The following is a 23,724-nucleotide window of genomic DNA, read 5'->3' on the forward strand; positions in this document are numbered from 1 at the left end:
AATAGTCTATTGACAACAGTTTCTGGGAAATGGCATGGAAGGCTATAGAATACACAGTTTTGGGTTACACCCATACCATGATGAACTGGTCTCAGTTGTCCTAACTAGGACACTGGGGGTTTACAGTCCTGCATTGTCCTGACCTGCCGAGGGCAAAGGTGTGTTTTGCCCCTGTTGAAAACAATGTAAGATCACAGGCAGCCCAAGGTAGTGACCAAATGTAACAGATGTGGATTTGAAATGAGCTTTGGCACATGCAGCTGATATGGCTTTACAGGAACATAAAAACCTGCCACTGTCCCAATGCTGACATATTAATCACTGAGTAGGTATGTGAGTATTTTCCAGCTTAGGCCAACTAGATATTTGCTATTGACAAAAACGATTTTCCTGAGGAATTCTGAAAATAAAAAGCAAAAGAAATTTCACATACACACATAGGCTGAGGACATTGATTTGCTACTTCTTAGGCCCAGGTGACTGTGTCACATCAGTGCTCATGGGACAAACACATCCCTGCACTCCAGGCAGTGTCAGGGTGCTGAAGAAAAATTGACTGAGGCAGCTTCATGATTCAGAGGCAGCATTCAGCCATTACACAGCTTATTAAAGGGCTAAAGGATATGTGCACCAGGACAGAGCGTGATGAACACAAGCAGAAGTTCAAAGTAGCTTGGAAAAACCCCTGCAACTGTAAGCAAATACGTTGCTTTATGTTTGAGACCTTGTGGAGTGCTCAAACAAAGTAACTGTTTTTATTATGTTTGGCATTTGCTCACCAGTTCATTACTGATTGTTTTTGACACTGGAAGAAAGTCCAAGCTGCACTTGCTGCATGAAGGGAGGGTGACAACGGGGGTGAAGCTGCCACCTCCCCACCCCACAGGGCCTTACCCATGTCACCTTTATGGGGCTGCTTAGGAATTGCAATGCTCCAACTAGGAGAGGTTTGTCTCTGTTCAGTCTTCACTACACTTTAGAAATTAATTAATTTAGAGATTCTACCTGTGGTGTCCCAACCCCTGCACCTTTGCCACCAAATGTGCCCAGTGGTGTAACCTGGGGCACAGGCTGATGGCACCAGCCCCACCAGCCCCAAAGGCAAATCCTTTCCAGATAGCGCAGCACAGCTGCCCAAAGTACCACTGTCACACAGCAGTTCACGGCAGCGGGTCTCGCTGCCACCTATCCCTCCTTCCAGCAGGCAGCGGTGCGGGATCATCTTGTCCCATGGCCCTGCTCATCTTCAGGGTGACGCGAGGGGCACGGTTTGCTCCCCGTGGGTGGTAGCAGAGGTTGCACTGGAGATGTAGAACACCGGGAACAGTGAGGTGCTGGCAGCTCCGGCTATGGCGTGGGGCTGGTGCCAGCCTTCCCCTGGGACCTTTTGTCCTCTCCTGGGTGTCCCGGGGTCTGTGCCCGGGGGGGATCCCGGGCTGTGTACGCGGGGTCAGTGCCCGTGGTGGGTGCCCGGGGGTATCCCGGGGTGTGTGCCCGCAGTGTGTGCCCAGTTTGGGTACCCCGGGGGTATCCCAGGATACCGCGGTGCGTGCCCAGTTTGGGTACCCCGGGGGTCCCGCGGTGTGTGCCTGGTTTGAGTACCTCGGGGGTATCCCAGGATACCGCGGTACGTGCCCAGTTTGGGTACCCCGGGGCATCCTGGGGTGTGTGCCCGGTTTGGGTACCCCGGGGGTCCCGCGGTGTGTCCCCAGTGTGCGTGTGTGCGTGGGCACCCCGGGGGTATGCCTGGGTGTGTCCCCGATGTGTGTGTGCCCGGTTTGGGTACCCCGGGGGTCCCGCCGTGTCCCACGTCCCCGCTCCCCGCTGCCTTCGCTCCCCGCGCTGCGCTGCCCGCTCCTCCCGCCAGGGGCCGCTCTCCACCCCGCCTCCGCCCGCCGCCACCGCCCCTCGCGATGCACGCCGGGAGTTGTAGTCCGCTGTGGCCCGGCGGGCGGCGCGGCGCGCGCTGGGGCGGCGGGCGGGGACTTCCTTTCCCAGCGGGCCGTGCGGCGCCGGCCCGGCCGTGCCTTTTGAATGATTTCACTGCGCTCGGCGCTCGCGGCGGGAGGAACCGGGAGGATTCGCGGCGGGAGCAGCGCCCGCCCGGCCCGTCGATGGCGGCCCCAGCGGGCCCTGCCGTGGCCGCCCGCGGCCCCCGGCGCTGTTAGGGAGCGGGCAGCTGGGCTGCGCCTTCGCCCCTTCGCCCACCGGCCCCCCCCGCCGCCGACATGTCGCTGGCCATGGAGGAGGAGGAGTATTCCCGGCTGGTGATGGAGTCGGAGCCCGAGTGGCTGCGGAGCGAGATCAAGCGGCTCTTCCAGGAGCTGGGCGAGACCACCCGGGAGAAGATCCAGGCGGCGGAGTACGGGCTCGCCGTGCTGGAGGAGAAGCAGCAGCTGAAGCAGCAGTACGAGGAGCTGGAGCTGGAGTACGAGACCATCCGCACCGAGATGGAGCAGCTCAAGGAGGTGAGGCGGCGGCGGCGGGGCCGGTTCGGGGCCCGGGGGTGCCGGGGGGACGGCCGGGAGCCCGGGCCTTCTGCGGGCACGGCGTTTGAGCGCTGCCCCACAGTGACAGCGCCGGGCTGCGGGCCGGCCGGGAGAGGGAAGGGATGGGGTGGGGAAGAGAAAAGGCCTTTCTGCCTCGAGCCCCGCCGCTGTGCCGGGGATGTGCGAGGGAGGGGACGGAACGCTTTTCTTTCTCCTCCCGTCCGGCCTCGGGCGCTGGTGGCTGTGTCAGGCCGGGGAGCCGGGCCGGGGCTGCCTCCCCCACCCTGCCCGGGGCCGGGACCAGGGGGAGGTGGTAGTGCTCTCATGCCCCTGCTTTTGTGTGGGGAGAGGAATCTTGTGTCGCTGTTAAATCACCTCCTCAGTTGGGGACCACTGCAAAAATAAACCAGCAGGCTTTAGTTCGCATGATGTTTGGTTTGGTGCAGTTCCGTGTCGTTGGCGTATTTTTTTTTATTATTATTATTTTATTTTCTTATAAAGGAAAATCCAGATCTAATCTGTACAGTAGAGTAAGGTTTGTCAGGAGAAACGCCGTATTGGTCAATTGGCACATAAAATTTCTCTTGTGTAGAACGTGGGAAGAGTCACAGTACACAGACTGGTGGTTTGCTGTCCTTGTGAGCTGATCCCCTGCCAATCCACTCCCTACCCTGTCCCTTGGGAAGTTATCTGACTGCCTATAGCCTTGGTTGGTCCGGTGATTTGCTGTGCAGGAAAACCCTGTGCTGCTTTGCAGCTGATTTAGGCCTTGCCTTGTTTGCAGCCTACATGGATTTATTTGACCCGTGCAAACCGTATCCAGTGGGGCTTTACTTTAACTCATTCAGTTGAAAATGGATTTCAAGTAAAATCAAAATACGCTATTTCGAAGGGCAAGTAAATACTTGGAATGGACTGGTACAAATTCAGTTGAATCTGTGAACGCTCTCCCTTCCTGCCTCCTGTGTGTCTTTTCGTTTTGTAAATAAAGCTTTATTTTGTTTTTATTATGTTAAACCAGCATAAGCAAAGAGGTTAATAACTTTGAATTACATGGCTATGAACTTGTTAGCTAAACATGGGAGCTGAACTGATTGTGCTGCTGTTCCTAAAGCCACTTGAGGTAGCAGGGTTACAGCAGCATAACAGGAGTAGAGGTGTGGAAGCCAAGGGCAGTGGCAGTCTTGAAAAGAAGGTAAGAGCTGTAGAGTTGAGCTCAAGGGAACAAAAAGTCAGTAAACTCATTAGGTGGGTGGGATGGGAAACATGGCATGGAGGGGTGAAGGGGCTGCCCCAACCTCAGTCAGCAAGGCAGTTGGAGGCAGGTTGCCTCAGTCACAGGTGGTGCTTTAGTCACTGGATTGTGCTGTGTATGTTTGGGCATTATGTGTTTTGGCTCTCAGGTGGAAAAAGGCTTGATGATAACGTCTTTTCATCCTTTCAGGGCTGCACCACTTGAGAAGCTTGTGAAAGAGATTAAAAAAAAAAAAAAGAAAGAAAAAATGGCAGGATCAGCAATGATTCACTCCTTTTTGCTTTTAACATGCCGAAGGATTTGCTTTGTGTATGCATGTCCCATTGTAATTAAATCAAAACCTGGGAGGCAAACAGTTCTGGGAACAGCTTGAAGACTGTTAGTTATCCTACACAGGGAAAGAGCACTGCTCCTCTAGCTCTCTCGTGATGCTGTGGGGGAATCTGATCTTGTAAAACCTTTAGCAGATGCACGAAGCGTGCTCTCAGAGGGGGAGTTTATCATCTTTGCTGTTTATGCAACTTCTTGTTTTTCCCCGGCACGGCTGGGGGAGTGCTGCACACCAGACCTACCACGTGGCAAGCTCCAACCAAAAGGGCCTCTCCCCTGGGTCACCTGTTCTTGGGGAATGCAGGGGATTGATGGTGGCATGTCAGCCTAGAACGGGAGTGCTTTCCATCTCTTGCCTCTTAACTGTGACTTCGTGCAGCCTTTGAAAATACAGCCCTTTTAGTCTCTAGAGATCTTATTTTGCTCTTCTACGTTGCGAGACGTTGGCAGCACGAGGCCATGTTAGGCAGGGTGCAGGGCAGGCACGCAGCACTTTCCTGTCCTGCTGGGTGTTGTAGATTTGGATGTGCTTTATTTTGTTTCATCTTATGAAGCACCCCCATGTCATAGCCCTGTTCATACCGCAGGTAAATGGGCTCTGAGCATGAGAACTCTGTAGCACAGTTTGTTGAAAGTACAGGCTTTTCTGCTACAGTCATCAGGTCTTTCTGGCCAGGTTCTCCTCCCTGCCCCCCATCCCTGACTGTGGCAGATACACTGTTGTATCCCTTTGAGAGCAAAAAAATCCTCAGAGCTGTACCAAGACATCTGTGTACACCCATTGTTTGCAATCCAAGTTGTCCTGGTGAAAATGGAGAGCTGTCCTGTCCTGGCACGGAGGCTCCACACCAACCAGTTTTTAACTGGGACTGAGTCTTCCCTAAGTTATTACTTTTACTTGTATGTGTGCTGACTTGATCTCATATCTTTTATGGTAATTTGGGCTGCGTTTCTTCTATCATTTTCATTTGAGAGAACAAAATTTAAATACAAACTGTCTCCCCATCTTCAGTACCACCTTTGCTTTTGTAAAAGGGAACTGATTTCATACTTCATTGAAGATGATGATAAATGTTTTCCCTAGTTCAGAGAAATAAGCTACTGGCTTTTTTGTAGTGAAATACTACACATCACATTGTATACATATAATTTCCCTGATGGTTTGTGGGGGAATGTAGCATGGAAGGTTTGCTTGAAAAAGGGGTTATCTGCTTCGCTCGATACTTTGGAGTTGCTTCGAGGTGTCAGTCGGATTTAGGACCAACTACTAGCTCAGCTATGAAACTGGCTGCTGCTCAAAGCTCCTTTCTGATTGCTTGGTTATGTTGTGTTGGTGGTGGTAGAATTGTGTTTAAATCTCTAGGAAAACACAGGCATTGGGATTGATTATTTCTGTAATAATGCAAAGGTTCACAAGTAGACTGTGTCTGTTTTTAAAGTCTAAAAGCACGTGTCAGTGCACCACAGTGTGATATATATGGTTTGTATGTGGTTTTAAGAGAGGAACAAGCTTACAAGAACACTGGCAATGATCTGCACTGGGCTCTTTATTTCTTTTTAGGCCGACAGTGGCTCTCGATTCTGTTTTTCACCTTTAAGGATCATGCCTTGACTTTATGCCATGCCATGCCATCTCTGTAGGTGATTCCTGGGTAAACCCGGGAGCTGTCTTGGAAAGAAACATTCAAATAACACTCTGCTAAAATGGCTAAGATAAAGTTACCTAACAAGCCAGTGACAGACTGAGATTAGACCCTCTGTGCTCATAGTTCAGTGCTGGATTGACTAAGACTTTCTGTTTAATCATGGTAAATAATGATGTGCAGTAGCAATACCTCTAAGGCCTCAGCTATGCCTCTGCAGCCTCCTAATAAATATTCAGCTGTAATATTGATTCCTGCTGAAAGAGAAGGACCTTAATGACATTTGAGGTTACTTCTAACCTTGCAGCATAGTTAAAATCAAAGGGTTTAATGCATAAAGTAAAGGAAATGTTTCTTTAAATAGACCATCTGGGGAGAAGTTTAATTCTGGTTATACGTATGTAAGTCTAGAATAAGAAAATGCAACTGCAAATTGGTGTTAGGGGACTGATACCAGTTTTGCACATACTAATAGAAAATGGTTATACTTCTGTGAACCTGTCTTGGAGATTTAATGGACTCCAACACCTGCCACACTTAAATGTTAGAAGAGAACACAACTGCTCTCTCTAGTGTCAAATCAGATTGAAAACTATAGGTGGGATGAGGAAATTATTCCTGTGTAAAATAAACTTCTTATATTTTGATACATCATAGTTGGTTTGCATGAAGAATAGAGGCACCTGTAAGTTTAATCTGATATTTGCAGTGTTATAGACACTTAGTGCTGTGTTTTGGAAAAGCTGCTTTTCTCACATATCCTTCTTTTGCAAAAAAGTAAAGCCTGAAAAATTAAACATTCCAATTTTTCCTGCTGTACTGGAAATAGTAACTTGTAAGGCTTCATGTTACTGGCTTAATTTTCTTTACCAGTGTTCCTTGAGCTCCTTTTCTTAAAAATAAGAAATAATATTCTTGAAGTGACGATTTCCGGTTACTTAATGAAACTGCTGAATGTTCTTCTTGGGCTTCCTGTGATAAAGTTCACTATACCTTATGTAATGGGACATCCATAAATATTTGGGTGAACAGCAAAGACTGCCAGGTGGAATTAATTTTTAATGTTTTTGTTTAGAAACATATTTCTGGGGAAGTGGTTTTCCGTTAAGCTGCTGTAGTCTCGGCTGGGAGAAACACATCATGTTTCGCTTTTGGTGCCTTGGGCCAGAATAAAGGGCTGGCCCTGACCCTCCAGCAGCCATTAGATAATTTGTTTCTAATTTTCTACATTAGAATAAACTCAAGGTTTCACGGAACCGAAGTTTGGAAACAGTAGTGCAATTTGCTACCTATTTTTCCCCCGGATGTGTGGCAGCGCTGGGTGTTTCCTGTCCCGTGGAGGGGACACAGTTAAACTACACTGTGGAACCGAGCCAGATCTGCTTTATTATTTTTCTTCCTTTTGTTTTTGTCTTTGAATTAGGTCACTTCCCCAGTTTGGGTCAGTGTACATGGTTGTGCAGGTACCAGCTCACCAAGGGCACGTTAAAGCAGCACCAAAGGGGTGATGAGGAGCATCTTAAGCTGCTCTTGGTGCTGAGCACAGTGGGGGACAGCTGCGTGTTCCCACAGCCCTGAAGGGGAGGTGTGTGCAGCCCCCGCTGTGTCAGACATCCTGCCTGAAAGTCTCAAACCCACAGCCACTGGTGTTCTGTCACGTGGGCTGTTGTGGTTTGCTCCTTACAAATCTTGATTCTTGGTTGTTGTTTCAGCATTTGCGGGAAAGCGCTTGGTGGTTTCAGGGGTAATACCCAATTTATCCCTTTGAATTTAGGGCTGTATTTCTTCTGATCTTCAAGAAAATTCTAATGATTTGGAAAATTGCCCGACTTCCCTGGGAGGGGGCAGGCAGGTGGGAATAGCAGTTCTCAGGTCTCTGTGCTGCCCTCAGAGTTAATGGATTCACCATTTCCTCTTTCAGTCTCTGCTGTGTAAGCTTGTGACTAATCTGTAGCAGCGTGGGGCCATAAGATGATTTCCAGAGGGTGATGCATCCTCCAGGCATTCGTTTGCTTGCTTTCTCTGCTTTTGGCAGACTGCAGAGAATTGTTTGTTCAGATCTGGTAACCCAGCAACAGAGGAATATAATGTGGGTTTGAAATATGATCTGCAAAACCTCAGCAGAGGGAAGTGACATAAATCAACTTTGCCATGCAAATGAATGGAGGAGCCTCCATTTCAGAAAAGAGCTGAATTTTAAGTGTAATAGCTGCAGACTCTGGCTTTTTTGCTTAGTTCCCCCTTCTTCCAGCTCTTGTCTTTCTTCTTTCCACCTCCTACTTTCCTCCTCCTCTTCTCAGCTGTTTTCCCTGCTCTAACTGGAATTTTCACCAGGCAGTGGAGTCTGCCTTTACACCCCAGGCTTATTCCTCTTTGGAGTGGGTAGATGGGACTTACCTGAAGAGTTTGCTAAAAGCTGTGGTCCATCTTGCCCATAAACAGATGGATTTGCCACTGGAGCTCTGGGCAAGCAGGGACCCACATGGTGTGTAGAGAGACCTTTTCCCAGGACTGGCTTGGCTCTGGACGTGTGCCTGGGCATGGGTCTGACTGGGAATGTTTGGCCCCAGCATAGCTGAAGCTCAGTGTGGGGATGGACAGGGATTCCCTGCAGTCCTGTGGCCATGTTTGGGAAGCTGCTGTGCCATGTGAGGACTTGTGCAGCTCTCACTGAAGCGAGTGGTGTGTCTGGTGGGGTGCTGAGCTGTGCTGGATGGCCTGGACTCTGCGGGAGGCTGCGCTTCTTGGTGTCCTTTAATCTTCTCACCCCTCAGTTGCTGCCAACGTGCAGTGTGGAACTTGGCAAGCTCCCAGTGTGGTGCAGAGTGCTGTGCTGTAGACAGGGAAACAGTATTTGGTAAGTTCATTAGGAAATCCCTCTGCATGTCCAGTCTGTCAGTGCTGGACAGAACTGAACCTGCATTTTGGCTCTGGTTCCAAGGCAGAGACGTGTATTGACCTAATGCCATCACTGGCGTCTGACCTGCCCAAACCAAACAAGTCTCATTGCTTCCTGTGCACAAAGAGTTTGTTACATCTGATTTTAGTTTCTTAGCAAGGTCAGAATCCTTTGTGTTTCCTGATAATCAAGGATGATATTTGTTTGGGGTTTATTCTGTTGTAAGAGGAGCCCCGAAGAAAAGATACAAGGATCCCCTGAAACAACATCTCTGCCAGAAGCTGGGGATGAAACTTTTCGACAGTGTGATGTCAGGAAGGAAAGGGAAAGAATGTGTTTTCAAGCAGTCAGTATATAATTATATAGTGTTTTTCTCTGATGTCATTTGGAAGGGGCATTTGGCCTTTGAAATAGAAATTGGCTATTGTTGGATGAGTGTGACTGTCCCCAAGAGGCAATGAACAGAAAAAAGCAGTGTCATGTAGCATGTGCCCTCAGCTTTGGTACATGCTATAAAAAGAAGAAAGGCTATTTTGCCAAAACATACTTCCCTAAATAAATTTTGGTCTCTGACTTAGCAGAAATCACCCAGCAGTGGTCCTGATTTGAAATTTTTCTTTGGCTTAGTTTAATCCAGTAGCTTTCTGAGACTTGTATCCATGTGAGCAAAAGCTTCTGTCTGACCTGTGTCTTGGTTCACTGTGTTCAGCAGCTGTGCAAAGCAATTCCACTCGGCTCCCTTTTGGTGATGCTTTCAGAAAGTGTTTGGTTTTAACCAAGAAGTGGTTAAAATCAAATATTCTCACCTGTTATAACTGAGATTCACATAAATAATCATTTCTCACATAAATGATTTCGAGTGGAGAACAGGGATTGATCTGTTTATTTCCAACTCAAACTGTCTTCTGTCCCTTTTGAATTTTGTATAAATATCCATAATTTAATACCTGTAATGCCACTAATGACAAGGCTTGACCTATAACGAGATGTTATTTTCCTTTCAGTAAATATGTGTTGTTCCATGTGGTTCTTTTTTTCTTCAAGCTTTTGTGGCCTCCATCTCTGACATTTCTCACTCCAGAAGTCCAGTTTACACACTTGGTAATGGTTTTCACTCTGTCTCTCAGCAGTGTTGGGATCTTCTCCTACATCTCTTAGCAGTGGTGGTAGGCAGAGGATTATAAAGAAGGATTTGCATTGGGAATACAGCAACATATTTAGTGTGACAAAACGAGTAAGAAAATGCAAACCTTTGTGCACTCTCTGAGTACCCTTAAGAAGTCTTTGTGCTGGCCTTGTCCTCTAGAAAAATATGCTGATTTTCTTTTCTCCCTGTTACAGTGGAATGATAAACTTTGTGATCTTAAATCAATCCAACTGCTCTAGCTTTTGTTGGCTGGCTTTGTGGTCTTTCATAACAATATGGATGGTTGCTTTTAAATTTGAATGGCTGGTTGGTTTTGGAGATAAATGAGATCCTGTCATGTTTTAAAAATCTGTCTTATGTGTGCACAGCAGGTAAGGCTGAAGTGAAAGTGGGTTCTGTAGCAAACTGTATAGCTACGTGAAATCTGCATTTAAACAGTGGAAATTAGTTAACTTCAAGTGCCTGACAACCAGAACATTTTTAAGTTGAAAAATCCCCTTACTATGGCAGGTTTACTGGACACTCCTTTTGTGTTTGGGGAGGTGTTCCTTTCCTGATGGGAAGGAGAAGGAGTACAGTACAGTAGATTGCAATTTCAATCATTACAAGGGGTGCATTTCCTTCATTGTGTATCTTTATTAAGAATTTTACTTAAATACAAAGTTTGCTGATTTTCGGTACAGTTACGAGTAAGATCCCTCTACCATCTGATTATTCAATTGTGACAAGATCCTCTGGGAATTCAGTGGGAACAGAGACCAGTCCAGTATGACTTTGTTTCATAGGTGGGTTATGAAGGTCTGGCCAGAGAAACTAATTGAAGTGAGAGGGACTTAAGAAATCATTTTGTGCCATATGCTGGGCTTGCATGGGATCTGTGCTCTTATTTGTGCAGCAAATCTGTTCAGGGGAGACAAATGTGAGACATCTGCCCCTGTAGCCTCAAATACAGGTTTTCATTGCCAGAATCTTGGCTTTGGGCACTGCTTATTTATTGACAGTGTTGCCAGTCTTAAATGCAAAGATATCAGGGATCGTGCCTTTAAAAACAAAAAAATTACCCCCTAGAGTTTTTTTGAAGTGAGGATAGAGGAAGGAGGAATTGAAAGTTCAGGTGACTTGTTTCTTATGTGTGCCCAGAGTGGCTAGAAAGTACCTGAACTGCCCCTGCATTTTCCCTTTCTCCTATCCTGTAGAGGAGGAATTCCATGACTCCAGTAGTTGCATTTTGAATGCCGAATAATTTAAGACCTCTGATACTCGTGGGACAGTTTTGTGTCTGGACATGTGAAGCATTAACTAAGCATCTCCCCTGGTACAGATGTTTGTGCTCCTAAGCCCCTGGTATAAACAACCGCACCCCCAAACCAAGCCCATGATTCTGCAGCTGCCTTGGGGTTTATGTGAGTTAAGGTTTGCGTGTTCAAAGAGCCTCTGGTGCAGCTTTTCTAAAACCAGCAAAAAAGCATAGTCTGTACTGTGCTTTAACTGCTTACAAACTGGGAGATCTTATGGGAATGCAGCTGGATCCTGAAAAGTAATGACCAGAACTGCAGTGACTTTCTTCCCCATCAGCAGGGAAATGATGTGCCAGCATTTCCTTGGAGCTGTGCCCCAGGGTTTGGTAGGAGAGCAGGTGCTGCAGCCTGGATAGGAAGTTCAGCGAGACACCCTCATAAATACTTGGATTTTGATCTGCAGTAGCAGCACCAGATTCTTGTCTTGTTTTTCTCCCTCCTTTATTTTAACTGGGTTGAGAATGTTTTGTGGGCAGAAAATGGGAATGTCAGTTTTGTGAGCACAGCTGTTTTAAATAAACTCAAGCCAGTGGAAGTGTGTTGAACTCTCTCCTTTTGGAAATGGCCAAAACTGTCATGGAATTGGAAGAGCTCATTTGTTTTTTGAAACAGCAAACTTTTAAAACTGATGTTTTGTGTCCTTAGTTTACAGCATCACAAATTTCCTTACTGTGTCAGTGAGGCTATTAAGGATGTTTCTCTAGTTCAGTTTGTGAGAAAGTAACTTGAAGGAAAGGGATTTTAGATTTTATGTTTTGCTACTGGACTTTAATCTTAAATTAACATGCATTCCTTCTTCAATCCTGTTTAGGGTATGAATTTCTAATTCTTGTTACTCTTGTGGTGAAAGGAAATACATCCTGAAATTCCAAAAACCTATTGGCATGTAAAGTTTAATGTACTTAAGCAATTCTTGATGAAACTTCCTTAAATACAGTCCATGAGTCAGTGCTGTCTCTCCCAATTGTGTTACAGTACAGGCAATTAAATACTGAATGGATGGACTTGCCTGCTTTAATGTGACCTTGGTGAACCACGTTCAGAAATCTCTTTGAGCACATCAAACCTAATTGTGAACACAGATTTCCCCATGGCACACAGTGAAAACAATGCAGAATTCTGTATTTCACTGGAAGTTAATAAAGCATAAACACATGTGGAATGTCTTGCAACAGGAGGCAGCTACTTGTATTCTTATTCCTTTCATGAGTACCTACATATATGTCTGGTGAATTCTTGCATGATGAGAAGACTGAACAAGCTCGAGTCTCTTTTTTGCATATGATAGCTAAACACAGGAAGAAAACGTCTTTAATCTACTGCTCTTCTTAAGAATGGATTTTGAAAGATGCTTCTGGTCATTCACTTCTTTATAATGAGAGGTCGTTCTCTTATGTAGACCTTGGCAGCTGGCAAGTAGGAAGGGATGAGGAGAGCTGGTGACTGGGCACAGAACTTGTGTACCCTGAGCATGGTCAAAACATTCCCGACTGCCCAAGGAGCATCCTTCCTGGAGCTGTGCTGGGGGAGGATGTTGCAGCATTCCTGATACCTTTTGCTGTCTCTCTCCCCACCCATCTCCCCCAGCCTCCCTACCCCCTTGCCCTTCTAAAGTTTTGAAGAGGTTGATGTGTCTGCTTCCCAAATAACCTTTCTTGGAGAATTTCATTGGATCTGTGGAAGGATTTCTGAAGGCGTATTTCCCAAAAGTGCATTGGGTAGTTGTAGAGGTGCCTCTTTTTTTTGGCTCCTTGTCATTCCCTGCTTGCCATTACATGGAGGTTTAGCCCTTTTGTTCAGATCCCTTCTGGTTACAGAAACCAAATTCAATCTCCTAATTTAATGTGTATTTTTGGGGAATTCTGTTTGGTCTTAAAATTGCTTTGTGCTCAGAAGATAAAAGGGAAGGAACACATGGAAAAGACAACAAATCTTTTTTTTTTGTAGGGTTTTTTTTCTCAGAGGATGCTGTTTTCTCTCGGCCTCCTCTGCCTGTAACCCTACATGTATTGTGCACTTGAGAGCCACAGTCTTCACGGATTTGAAAGGGAATCTCTGAGATTGAGGGGTAACCTAAGCCAGACAGGGTTGAGAACTTGGAGTATAGCAGGTAGGTGTGTCTGAGTTCCCCACTGCCCAGTGGAAGGTGAAACTGGAGTTGCTTAATTCCTCAGCCATCAGACTCCAGCCTCCTTCCTGCCTTCGGCTGGATGCTCCTCTGTAAACCCTTAGGGCTTTGGGGTTGTTTTGGGACTACTGCTGATTGTGAAATTGCTGCAGTTGGAGAGCAGGAGACTTGCCATAACCTTTATAAAGTCTCTCCTTTTTCTATTTGTGAAAGGGTTTTTCCGAAAGGTTTTCAGAAGCAAACACTTCTGTAAAAAAAAAAAAATATAAAAAGTAAAAAAAATTAGGAGTTTTATTTGAAATTTAACATTCCTGACCTGTTACCAGCCTGTCATTCTTAAAATGTTAGCAATTACCATATAGAATTGCTTTCAGTTGTGCATGTATGCCAGGTTTTGTCTTGCATGAGTTTATTTATATAATAAACATTACATGATAATTTCTATATTCACTATATTAATGTTATAGCAATGCCAGGTGTAGAAGTATATGCACAATTGGCTTTAAAAGTAAATTATAAGTTTTGACCCGGGATACTTTGTCTAAAGCATAATTAACAGGAAAGAATGTTGTTCTGCCCGAGGACAAGTAATGTCCAGGCAACAGGGCTGCTCTTGTGACTAAATACTCTGAATACTTTCTCTAAATGCTAATCACTAAACTCCAGCTGATGGTGGTCTTACACCAGATCTGCCTGCTAACAGCTTGGGGTTTGTGTATCTTCTGTCTTCTGGCTCTTGGGTGCAGTTTGAGGGCCTGAGTGTAACCTCTGCTGGCTTCCACCTGCAGCTCTGTCAGGGGCTGCATTTCAGACACAAAATGCAAACTATAAGGCAGCTATTTTTGCAATTTTCTTCTTTTAGAGGTAATTAATACTTTTTTCTTTTTTTTTCTTTTTTTTTTCTTATGACTGCAACCTATGTTCTCTGCTAATTGAGTCCAATTTAAAGGTGGGCTGAGGCTAAAATACCCAAACTAATCCCTGGGAAATGAGACCACTTGCACTGAACTGGCTAAATGAGAGCAGCGTTTGGGGAATAGGGTTGTTTTAAAACATTTCCCTCCACCCCCACTGGTTACAATGAAGTCTTGTTCTAAGATCATTCAGTAATCACAGAAATATTTTAAGAGCACATTGGAGTCACTTGGAACAAATCCAGCTGTGGAGTTGTTTAGCTCCAGCTCAAGTGTTATTTGTGTTGCTACAGAACAGTCCATAAAAACTAGAGACTGAGCCATAGCACATACATAAATAACCACAAACACATTGTGCCATGTCGAACTTACTTTCTCATTTTCTATTCTTTGCCCATAGGTTATGGGCCAAAGAATATCTGTGGAGACATTCAAATCCCAACTGGACAATGTCCTGAGCAGGTTGCTGTTGATGACAGGTTGGGGTAGGTGGTCTCCAGAGCTCACTTCCATTCACCAGTCTCAACAATTCTGCTGCTTCCATGTGTATGTTTTTTGCATACTGTATTTCATAATATGCTCCACAGCTTAGGATGCAGTTCTGAAGTTCAAACTGGTTTTTGTGGCTCACCCCTCAGCTGTATATAGTCGGTGAATACTCACTGAAGGGTTGAGTAGCTGAATCTAGATTTCAGCAAGTGGAACATGTGAGATATGTTCGTTGTTTATCTGGATTTCAGGAGGGCTGAAGGAATGCTGACTCCTGTGACACTTGCAGCATTACATCTTAGGAAAGGAATGCAGGGAAGAGTTGTCTCTTGTCAGTGCCAGGCATTTCATGGGCAACTTCTGGGATGGGAAAAATCCTGTATTCCAGGATTAATTTTCACTCAAGTGAGCCATTATGCTTTCCTGTCCTCCTGGGTTCTCAGTGAAGGAAAGCACAGTAGTGAATTGGAGGGAAACTGTAGCTAGAACTGTTCGTGTTCCTCTCTATGGAAGGATACAAGGAAGAGAAATGCCTACTCATTTCACTTGGAAAACAGGTAGAAACCAAACAATAGGAATACAGTAAGGAATGCAGTGGGAGAGAGCTGCTGGTATGTGCAGAGAATTGTAACTGTGTGGACATATAGGCATATATTCACATATATATATGTGGAGATGCATATATGTAATAATAGCTACTCCACTGGTTTGTAGCTGGTTGTTCTAATCTAGCCTGTGTGGCCAAGTGCCCTAAAATATAAATGAGTTATTGGGACTGAAGCAAATGGACCCTTTTAACATGACACAAAGCTTGTTAATGTTAAAATTGGTCTGATGTTCCCTTTGACCTCCCTATTGTCAGGGGGTTTTGTGGAGCATAGTAAGGCATTCATTCCTTTCATGCTCCTCAGCGTGAAGAACTGCAGCTGGGGAATGTCTCTGAATCTGCCTCATCCAGGGAGGCTTTTGGGGCTGGCAAAGCCCCTGTGAGGCATCTGTTCGCTTTTAAGGTTCTTGGCTCTGGGAATTTTGAGAACTGGCCTCAAAGAACATTTATCGTGTCCACCATCACTGTGGCTGTGTTTGCCCTCTTTTCCACAACAGGCCTGTCCTGTACTTGCTCACAATAGGCCTGAAGTAGCATTCAGGTTGACACTATATTTCTGTGTGTGCTTTACAAGGAATGTATTTTCCTGTCTTATCATCATTGTTCTCCGTGGCAAGGTCATCTCCACAGAAAGTGATTAATTTGATGGAAGTATTTCCTCGCCCTGGGCTCCATTTGCTGCCCAGTACCATGCTGTGCTGGTCATGTGTTAGCTTTGTCTTACTGCACATAACATTAGGCTTTGTATGAAGAATGTGACCTTAATCTTCAGTGGGGGAACAGAGCTTCCACGAGATGTGGAGTTCAGGCACATCTGAGTTTTGTTCCGTTGCCTTGGTTCAACGAGGCTCTGAAAGCTAGATTTTACTTCTAAAAGAGCTATCAAGAACAGACCAGTACTTGGTGTCTACGTGCACATGAATGCTCTCCAGTGCTCACTCTGATTGTTTAACTCTTGGATTGTTTAACTCTTCTTCTTGTGTTTTAAGATCTATCTTAATGCTGCCTTTGGAAGTGGTGTTGCAGCAGAGTGTAGTTAGTGTTGTCCTGTTGGGTTAGTGATCTAGTGTCTTGAAATTTCAGGACTTTTTATTTCTCTTCCTTTTTCTTCTTGGAGTGCAGAAAACTGCTGTAATAATGGAAAAGTTATGTTTGAGGAATTTGGATAATATCTGTGGGGATGGCTGGAGTTCCTCTTACTCGATTTCTTTCATTTTTCTTTAACTTTGTGGCCTTCATGTGCCCGAGAACAGTGTCCATTTGTAATGCAACAAACCAACTTGCTCAAATTCCAGCTCTGAATGTGCAGTGGGCTCCTGGAAAGACAGAGAATTCTTCCTCGTAGTCTTAAAAAATAAAACTTGTCTGCTTCAGTGTGTCACTGAGTGCAAGATGGGACTCTCAGTTCTGTGCTGGGATCATAATTTGATTTTGAATTAATTGTGCTTTAGACATTAGTCCTGTAAAGATGTTTGAGAATGAGCAGCAAGGGCAGCAGTGGCAGTGAACGCAAAGAAGTGTAATACTGTTCAAGGGTATCTCATAATATCCTCCCAAGGCATTTTTGAGTGCAATGCAAGGTTACTTGAACAGGACTTAAACGTTTAGGAAAGAATGCCCTGAGCAAATGACGCAATTACTGGTTGGGTTTTGTTCTCCACCAACCCACAGGATTTCAAACAAGTGTGTGCTTCCTTGCTGAACCTGAAGTCTGCCCTTCCACTTTCTCTTCTGTAGCTTTTGCTGCACTGAAAGAGGATCAAGACCTTCTGCTTCCAATGTGTGAAAGCTAGACATGGAGGGTAGTTCTCACATGCTGTCAAGTTTAAACCAGCGCTGTTCCTTGCCCCTGCCAGGATGGTTTCTCTGTCCTGTAAGGCCTTAGGCTGAAATAATGTCCTGAGTAGACTCATGTCTCTGACAGTTGCTGGTTAGCTAAGTTTGGTTAATATGTGATTAATTTTAAGGACTCTTACACAGCTCTCTGGGAGGCCATGCTTTGTGATCTTTACCTTGGACACCAGATGGGAGACAAATTTCAGCCTTAGGCCAAGGGGCTGGAAGCAGTTAGGGCACAAAGGGGATACTAGATAGTTGGCTGCCCATTCATATCTGAAATGGTCGAGCAGCTACAGGCTCATGCCTCTTCTTCTCACTCCTACTTCCTCCTGCACTTGGTTTTGTTCCTCTATCTCAGTTTCCTGCTGAACCTCATTGCAGTTTCTGATCTCACTCCTTCCACTGTTCCCCTCTGCCGTGTCTCGAGTGTCTTCTTTTCCCTTGGACACATGCTCTTTGCCTCTTCCTTCCAAGATTTGCCTCCTCCCTTGACACTATTCCTTCTCATGGCTTCTCATCTAATCAGTCCTTTTCTGACAGCTTTCTTCTCCAGCTCCCAGCCTCCTTGCTGGAGAATTATTTCTTCCCTCCCTGGTTCCCAGTAAGTTCAGATGGCTCAGCAGCTGGGCAGTGGCTTCATCTTTCAGGCCTAAGGCCATGCCAGGCATGGGTAAGACATGGAGGGAAAGAGTGTTAAACCTTGGCTTAAGGCCTTATCTGTGCACAGAAATCGTTACTTTTCTTTGAACTTTTAAAAATAAAGCTGGGTTGAGTTAAACTGCAGTAGGATCTGGGATGTCCTATGCCAGCCTAAACTGGGATTATTCCAGCACAGACATAGCACAGGTGTTACTGCTGCAGCAAAATCTGTTTGAACAAGGATGACATTTTCCTGGACCCCAATCTGGAAGAGCATTTGGGTTTGCTCCAAATTAGATGACATTTTTAACAGGTGACCGGGTGGCAATGAGACTGGGTGGCGATGAGCTACTGGGTCCTGGCAGGGATTTGGCAACCCTGCACTCTGCTTCGGCAGAGCTCTAAAGTACTGCATAACACCTCTATGCCACCTGACCCTGCCACCAGAGAACGGGAGCTGTGCCTCTGCTGACCTAGCCAAAGATTGATCCCCAAAGGAAGGAAGTGGGCATCTCCCTGATGCCAGATCTCTGCCCAAACCAGCCGGGCCCCGAGCCCTGGGTGGTACTGACAGCTGAGTCCTTGTGAAGGCTGCAGCTCCTCTCCCCTGGTGCCCTGTGGCAGCCCCACACGCCCTCCCTGATCCTCGTGCCCATGAATGAGGGGTTTGTCTCCGCAGCTGCCGGGTGGCCCCGTGGTCCAGTGGCCTGGAGCAGCTGGCTGGGGACAGCAAGGGCTGGCTCTGTGCTGCTGGCCTGGGAGCTGTCACTGACCGCCTGGAAGCTTTGCAGGATAAAGGCTTTTCACTGCTGCCAGTGTCTGCCAACTCCTATTGCAATTAAAGGGTAATCTTTTCTAAATGGTGCTAAATTAAGGCTAAATCCCTCCCTCATGCCACATAAGAGGATGAATCCCTGGTTTTCTAAAAACAGCTTATTGTTCGGGCCACTGTCCAACCGACCCGTACAACAATGGTCTGGATGGTTTGTCTGTGGAGAGGACTCACACTTTTTCATTGGTCTGCCTCTGTAGATCCAGCTCTGAAGTCCCCTATGGAGAAGTAGAGTTAATTACCACTTCCTTGTATTGCCTTTGGAGTGAAACTTGGGAGAAGGTTTTCCCTTGCCGAAGTCCTTCTCCTGGCTGCTGTGGTGGAGGAGATGGCTTTGCCTGTGGCCACGTGTGCTGTGCAAGGGTTGTGTTGGAGCCATCAGTCCTGGCAGCATGGCTTGGTTTGTTTTAATCCAGGTGACTGTGTGCATGAAACTGTACTTTAAATTATTGTTGTTTGACATCAGGCTACTGTCACAACATAAATCAATGACGAGGGGCTTAACTTTTCACCTCTCTTGGAATTGATTATCTAGATTAATAAACATGATGTGCAACAAACTTCACCCTTGGGGGCAAGGGGGACTTCCTTTTGAGCCCCTTGTTAACACTAGGCTTTTATGCCTCTCCTTAGGGGAATTACTGTGTCCACAGAGCAAGATGCAGTCAAAAAGTTTATTTGCTTATAAATATGTGGATTTGTTTTTTAAAGGGTTCTTAAGTGAGAAAACGTGGTCAAGTAGTATAGAGGGAGGGGGCAGGAATGGGGACAGTAGTTTGTGCCCAGCTCATCAGTGAAAAATATTCAGAAGCTTGTTTTGATTCCATGTTGTAACACAAGTTCCTTGGAGGTGGATTAATTTGTGGAATTTTGGTGGGATAATTCCAGCAGTAGGATCTGAAATATACTGTTATATAAAATCTTCTATTATTATGTAAGACTTTTTCCCCATCCTGTTCACTTAGGATCTGACACAGCAACGTCTGTAGCATTCCTACAAAACTCAGACCTGGTTTGGGCCTTCTTGATCTGTCTCCAAGGCTCAGGACTAGATGGCTTCTGAATAGTCTGATGGTACAAGTCTGTAACAAACATTCCCTGTCTTGGAAAACACAAACGGAGGCAAAACAGAAGAGCTGACTGAGCAGCTGTGCTGGTGACAAGTGGCCTTTGAATGAATCCTTGCAGCAGTTTGAAAGTCACGTTCCCTCACATGTCCAAAACCCACATGAAGTTTTTCTGTACGTATTTTTTTAAAGATGATAATGACATTTGTTTCTTTTCAGTGGGTCTGGAAGTCAGTGAAAGCACTTCTGAGGAATGTAAACATTCCTCCTGCTTCCTGCAGGAAGAATGACAAAGACAAAGTCTCAATCGTATTAGTTGGAAATTAATTATTTAATGAAATACAAGATTTATTTATGTTTTGGCTTAGCTTTGGAGAGGTGTATTCCACCAGCTGTTTTAGGAGCCCTAACTGTGATCAGTTTTCAAAGTCTCCAAAAGTCATGGACTTGATTTGCTGCCTTTTAATTCTGAGTGTCTGGGGCTGTGGAATAAAATAACAATGCAGATCATTCAGGTTCTTGTCTTTGACAATCTTGAACAGATTGCTAGAGCTTGAACCAGTCCTTTGCTTTGTAATGTTTGTGGCGGTTTGTCACTGTGAGTGAGTCCATCATGCTGTTTGAACATCTTCCTTGCTCTTCATTGGCTCCTCTGAATCAGCACTGTCATCATTTCAGGTTTCAGATCTTGGCCTTGGACTCCCAAGACAGAGGTTTTTCAAGACACTCTTCTGGAACTCATTGTAATGATCTGTATTTTTGTTAATTGCTAACTGTAGTTAACTATTCTGCGTGTATTAAATGTCTGCTAAGCAATTCTCTGAAGAGTTTGGTAATTCCATCTTTTCTGTGTTGAATCCTGCAAGTTTTGCTGCACCTTTTAACTTTCAAGATTTATTTTTTGTACTGGTTTCCTTCTCTGATGAGGTACTTTCAAGATTTATTTTTTGTAATGGTTTCCTTCTCTGATGAGGTGCTTTACAGTTCAGCCAATCACTTCAAAATCAATATGACTTCTCTTCACAGTCTTTTAATGAACAAAAAAACCCCACCCTTTGCCGTTTCCAAAAATAATCAGGCTCTTGTCCTGTTATCATTCAGTCATTTTTTTTAACTAATTCTGCTCTCTTTTCAGTAGCCAGTGGTTGTGTATGACTGTTATGCAGTCTGAAGGCAGTTTTCTGTTGCTTGCTTGCTGCTGCATTGCTGGCAAGGACAGGCTACAGAACACTGGAGGGTTTGTTTGTGTGTTTTCTGAAGACCCATTTTGGGGGTTCGGTGTGAATTTTTTTTATTTTTTTATTTTTAATGGATAGCTCCCGTGAAAGTTTTCAGAAGCTAGTGTTCATAAGCCACCTTTGGGTTTCTCAGATTACATCCAACTTGGAGAATTCCCGAGTTTATCCTGGTCTTGCACACTGGGCCTTGCTGAGGTGAGGTCTCCCATTGCACTCAGCAGCTCTGTCTTAAAAGTGATGAGACTCATTTACTTCTTCCCCTGGGCAAAGCTTAAATCTGAGAAAATCAGCTTAAATCTGAAAAAAAGTCTGGGTTTTACACAGCTCTTTTTTAAAATCTTGAAATACATACCAGGCTTTAATTTTCTTAGTGCTGTAGTTGCTCTCAGGTAGAGCAGCTTAGCCCAAGCCTCACTTGTTATAAAGGCAGTTTTAGCATTCAGTCCTTATCCTGTTCTTCAGCAATTTGCTTGGACCTGACAGTAATTCTGGGATTGGACACAAGGGGAAAATTGTTCACAACGAGAACAATCAGCCACTGTAATAATCTCCCCAGGGAAGTGATGGATTCCCCAGTGTTGGCTGTTGGTTTCCCAAATTTGGCTGGACAGGGTGCTGGACAACCTTGTCTAGACTGTGCTTGAACCAGATGATCCTTTGAGGTCCCTCCTGACCTGGTGTTCTATAATTACAGGTATGATTTGGCATTTCTTTGCCTGAGAGCAAATCTGCAGTGTGTGGTGTTACCAGTGTACTTCCATCTGTATAAACATGTGCTGACTGAACTCTGGGACTCAAACTTTCAATGCATGGACCATGCTGACTGGTCTGTCTTTTATTTAAAATAAATAAATAAATAAAAGGAATTTGGAAAGACATTGAGAAGATGAATTTTATTTCCACTGGCATCTCTCAGTGGAAGGGGGAAGTGTCTAAATGAATTAATTTTGCCATGCAGCTCATGAGGACGCATTTTAACTCGTATTTGACTAAGAAATTGGCCATTTTTGAGAAATGGCATCTGATTTTTTTTTTCTCATCAGTTTTAATTATGGTATTTATACAGTTTGCACACAGATCAGCTGAAGTGGCAGAAGTCACTTCTCTTACTTGCTGTTTGTATTTATGGGGCTGAACTCCAGGAAGACATGTCCTCCTTCATAAACACAGAGAAGAGCAGCTCTGAAATCAGCCTTTGTCATGGAATTACTATGAGTGTGCTGATTTTTAGTTCACCTTCTCCTTGTTTCCATGCTCACTTGTCTGCCACCATTTTTCTGCTTAATGGGGGCTTAAGGCTGATGGTGAAGGGCGTGGTGCTTTGATTGCCAGCTGATGGCTGTTACACAAGATTATTCCTGGTGTAGCTGCGTTTCATAACCAGAAATTTAGTACTGCTGATGAGCTCTTTTCCTCTGCAGTGCACCCTGCCCCTGGCTGCATGGGTTTGGTCTGGTTTGCATTCCAGCTTGCAGCTTCCTCAGCTGTTCACCTGTAGTCTTCTTACCCTGACCTATTTGTCCTTCCAACAACCTCGTTCCCTTGCATTTCAGGCAGGATACATAAAAGGACATGAGCTTTGATGCCTTAGTGCAATCCATTGGGATCAATGCCGTGCTGCTGTGTTGTCAGGGAGGAGGGCACTGCCTCTGGGCTCGGTTTAGCTGCTGATCTCAGTGTGCCAGGGTGGGCTCCTGTCACAGGCTGGACGTGTCCTGCAGCTGGTGACTTCCCATTGCTCCAGCTTTGCTTTTGCAGTAGCTCTGTGCTGGTGGAGAGTCTCTCCTGTTAACAATGGCAGTTTTTGTGTGTGAGTTAGACTAAAGCCTTGTGGGGAGAGCTCTGCACCTGGGGTAATGGATCAACTGGAAATTCATAAGACTCTGGGTTAAATATAGATCTGACTGAAGAAACATGAATTGGCCAAAGGGGCTGCAAGATTCTGTAAAGCAACATGGTTTTGGTTGTTTGGAGAGTTCTAATTTAGGGAATGCTTGACCTTTAAACAGAAGGGCCTTGGCACAGTGCAAGAGGGGCAAGCACTAAAGGATCAGTGCTCTTAATGGGGATCTGTAATTCATAGCAGCAGGACCTTTGCAGTCACTGCCTGGAATCTTTTGTAATTCTGAACAACACGTGATGCTTATTAAAATCATTAAGAGCTGAAGAATGAAGACTTTGTTTTGAATTTATTTTTTTTTATTTAACACTGACCATGGGAAAAAAATTAGTATCTGTATTGAGTGAGGGGGTTTTTTTTGTTGTGTTTGAGTTGTTTTACTAAAAGCAGCAATGGTAGAAAAAAGTGTAAAAAAATCCCCATCAGAGTGCCATACTTGCACATCTGGGAAAGATTTCAAATGTACTAATTGCTTGGTTTTGTTCTGTGATACAAACAGAATCTAACTGTAGCATGTGTGATGGCTTAGGTGTCTCTTCTGATATGGTCCATTTTCTGTACTTGTGTTTATCAGTCAAAATCTTGACTATCCTCCACTTACATTCCTGTAAATGAAAGAAGAACTTAAGCCCTTGGTGTAAAATTTAGGGCAGATAGTGGGGACAGGAAAAATTTTGTTCTAAAGTTGCGTTTTTGAGCCAGCAAGTATGGCTGGAAATGGCAAAAATGGTATTTGTTAGTAGTTAACTCCAAGGCTCCTGCTCTTTGCTCCTGTGAGGCTGTGGAGTTACTGAGTAGACTGAGAAGGAATGCCTTTCCCTCTCATCATGGCAGCTCTGACAGCCATTAGCAGTTCACAAAGAAGGAAGGCAGCTTATCCATGCTTTAAAGACAGACCTCAGGTCTTGTTGGGGAATGCCAAGGTGGTTAATGTTAGGTATGCCTTTTGTTCTGGCTTCATGTGGAATTTTGTGGCTCCTTTTGATGCTGTTACATGTCGGGGGCACTGA

The 23,724-nt window shown here is 45.1% G+C and overlaps 1 protein-coding gene across 4 annotated transcripts in view; it reads left to right on the forward strand.

Moving 5' to 3' along the window:
- Positions 1 to 2,185: 2,185 nt before the first annotated feature.
- BICD2 (BICD cargo adaptor 2) overlaps positions 2,186 to 23,724 on the forward strand; it is a 78,882-nt gene continuing 57,343 nt past the window's right edge. For 3 of the 4 annotated variants that reach the window (XR_001877418.1, XM_017830943.1, XM_017830945.1), the window contains exon 1: positions 2,186 to 2,468. Coding sequence is in view for 3 of the 4 variants with exons in the window: in XM_017830943.1 (XP_017686432.1) it covers positions 2,229 to 2,468 (240 nt within the window). In the remaining variant the exon portion in view is untranslated. The remainder of the gene's footprint in view (positions 2,469 to 23,724) is intronic. The other variant, XM_017830944.1, reaches the window with a different exon arrangement.

The sequence above is a fragment of the Lepidothrix coronata genome, unplaced genomic scaffold (genome assembly GCF_001604755.1).
Source record: "Lepidothrix coronata isolate B3197 unplaced genomic scaffold, Lepidothrix_coronata-1.0 Scaffold186, whole genome shotgun sequence".
Taxonomy (NCBI): Eukaryota; Metazoa; Chordata; class Aves; order Passeriformes; family Pipridae; genus Lepidothrix; species Lepidothrix coronata.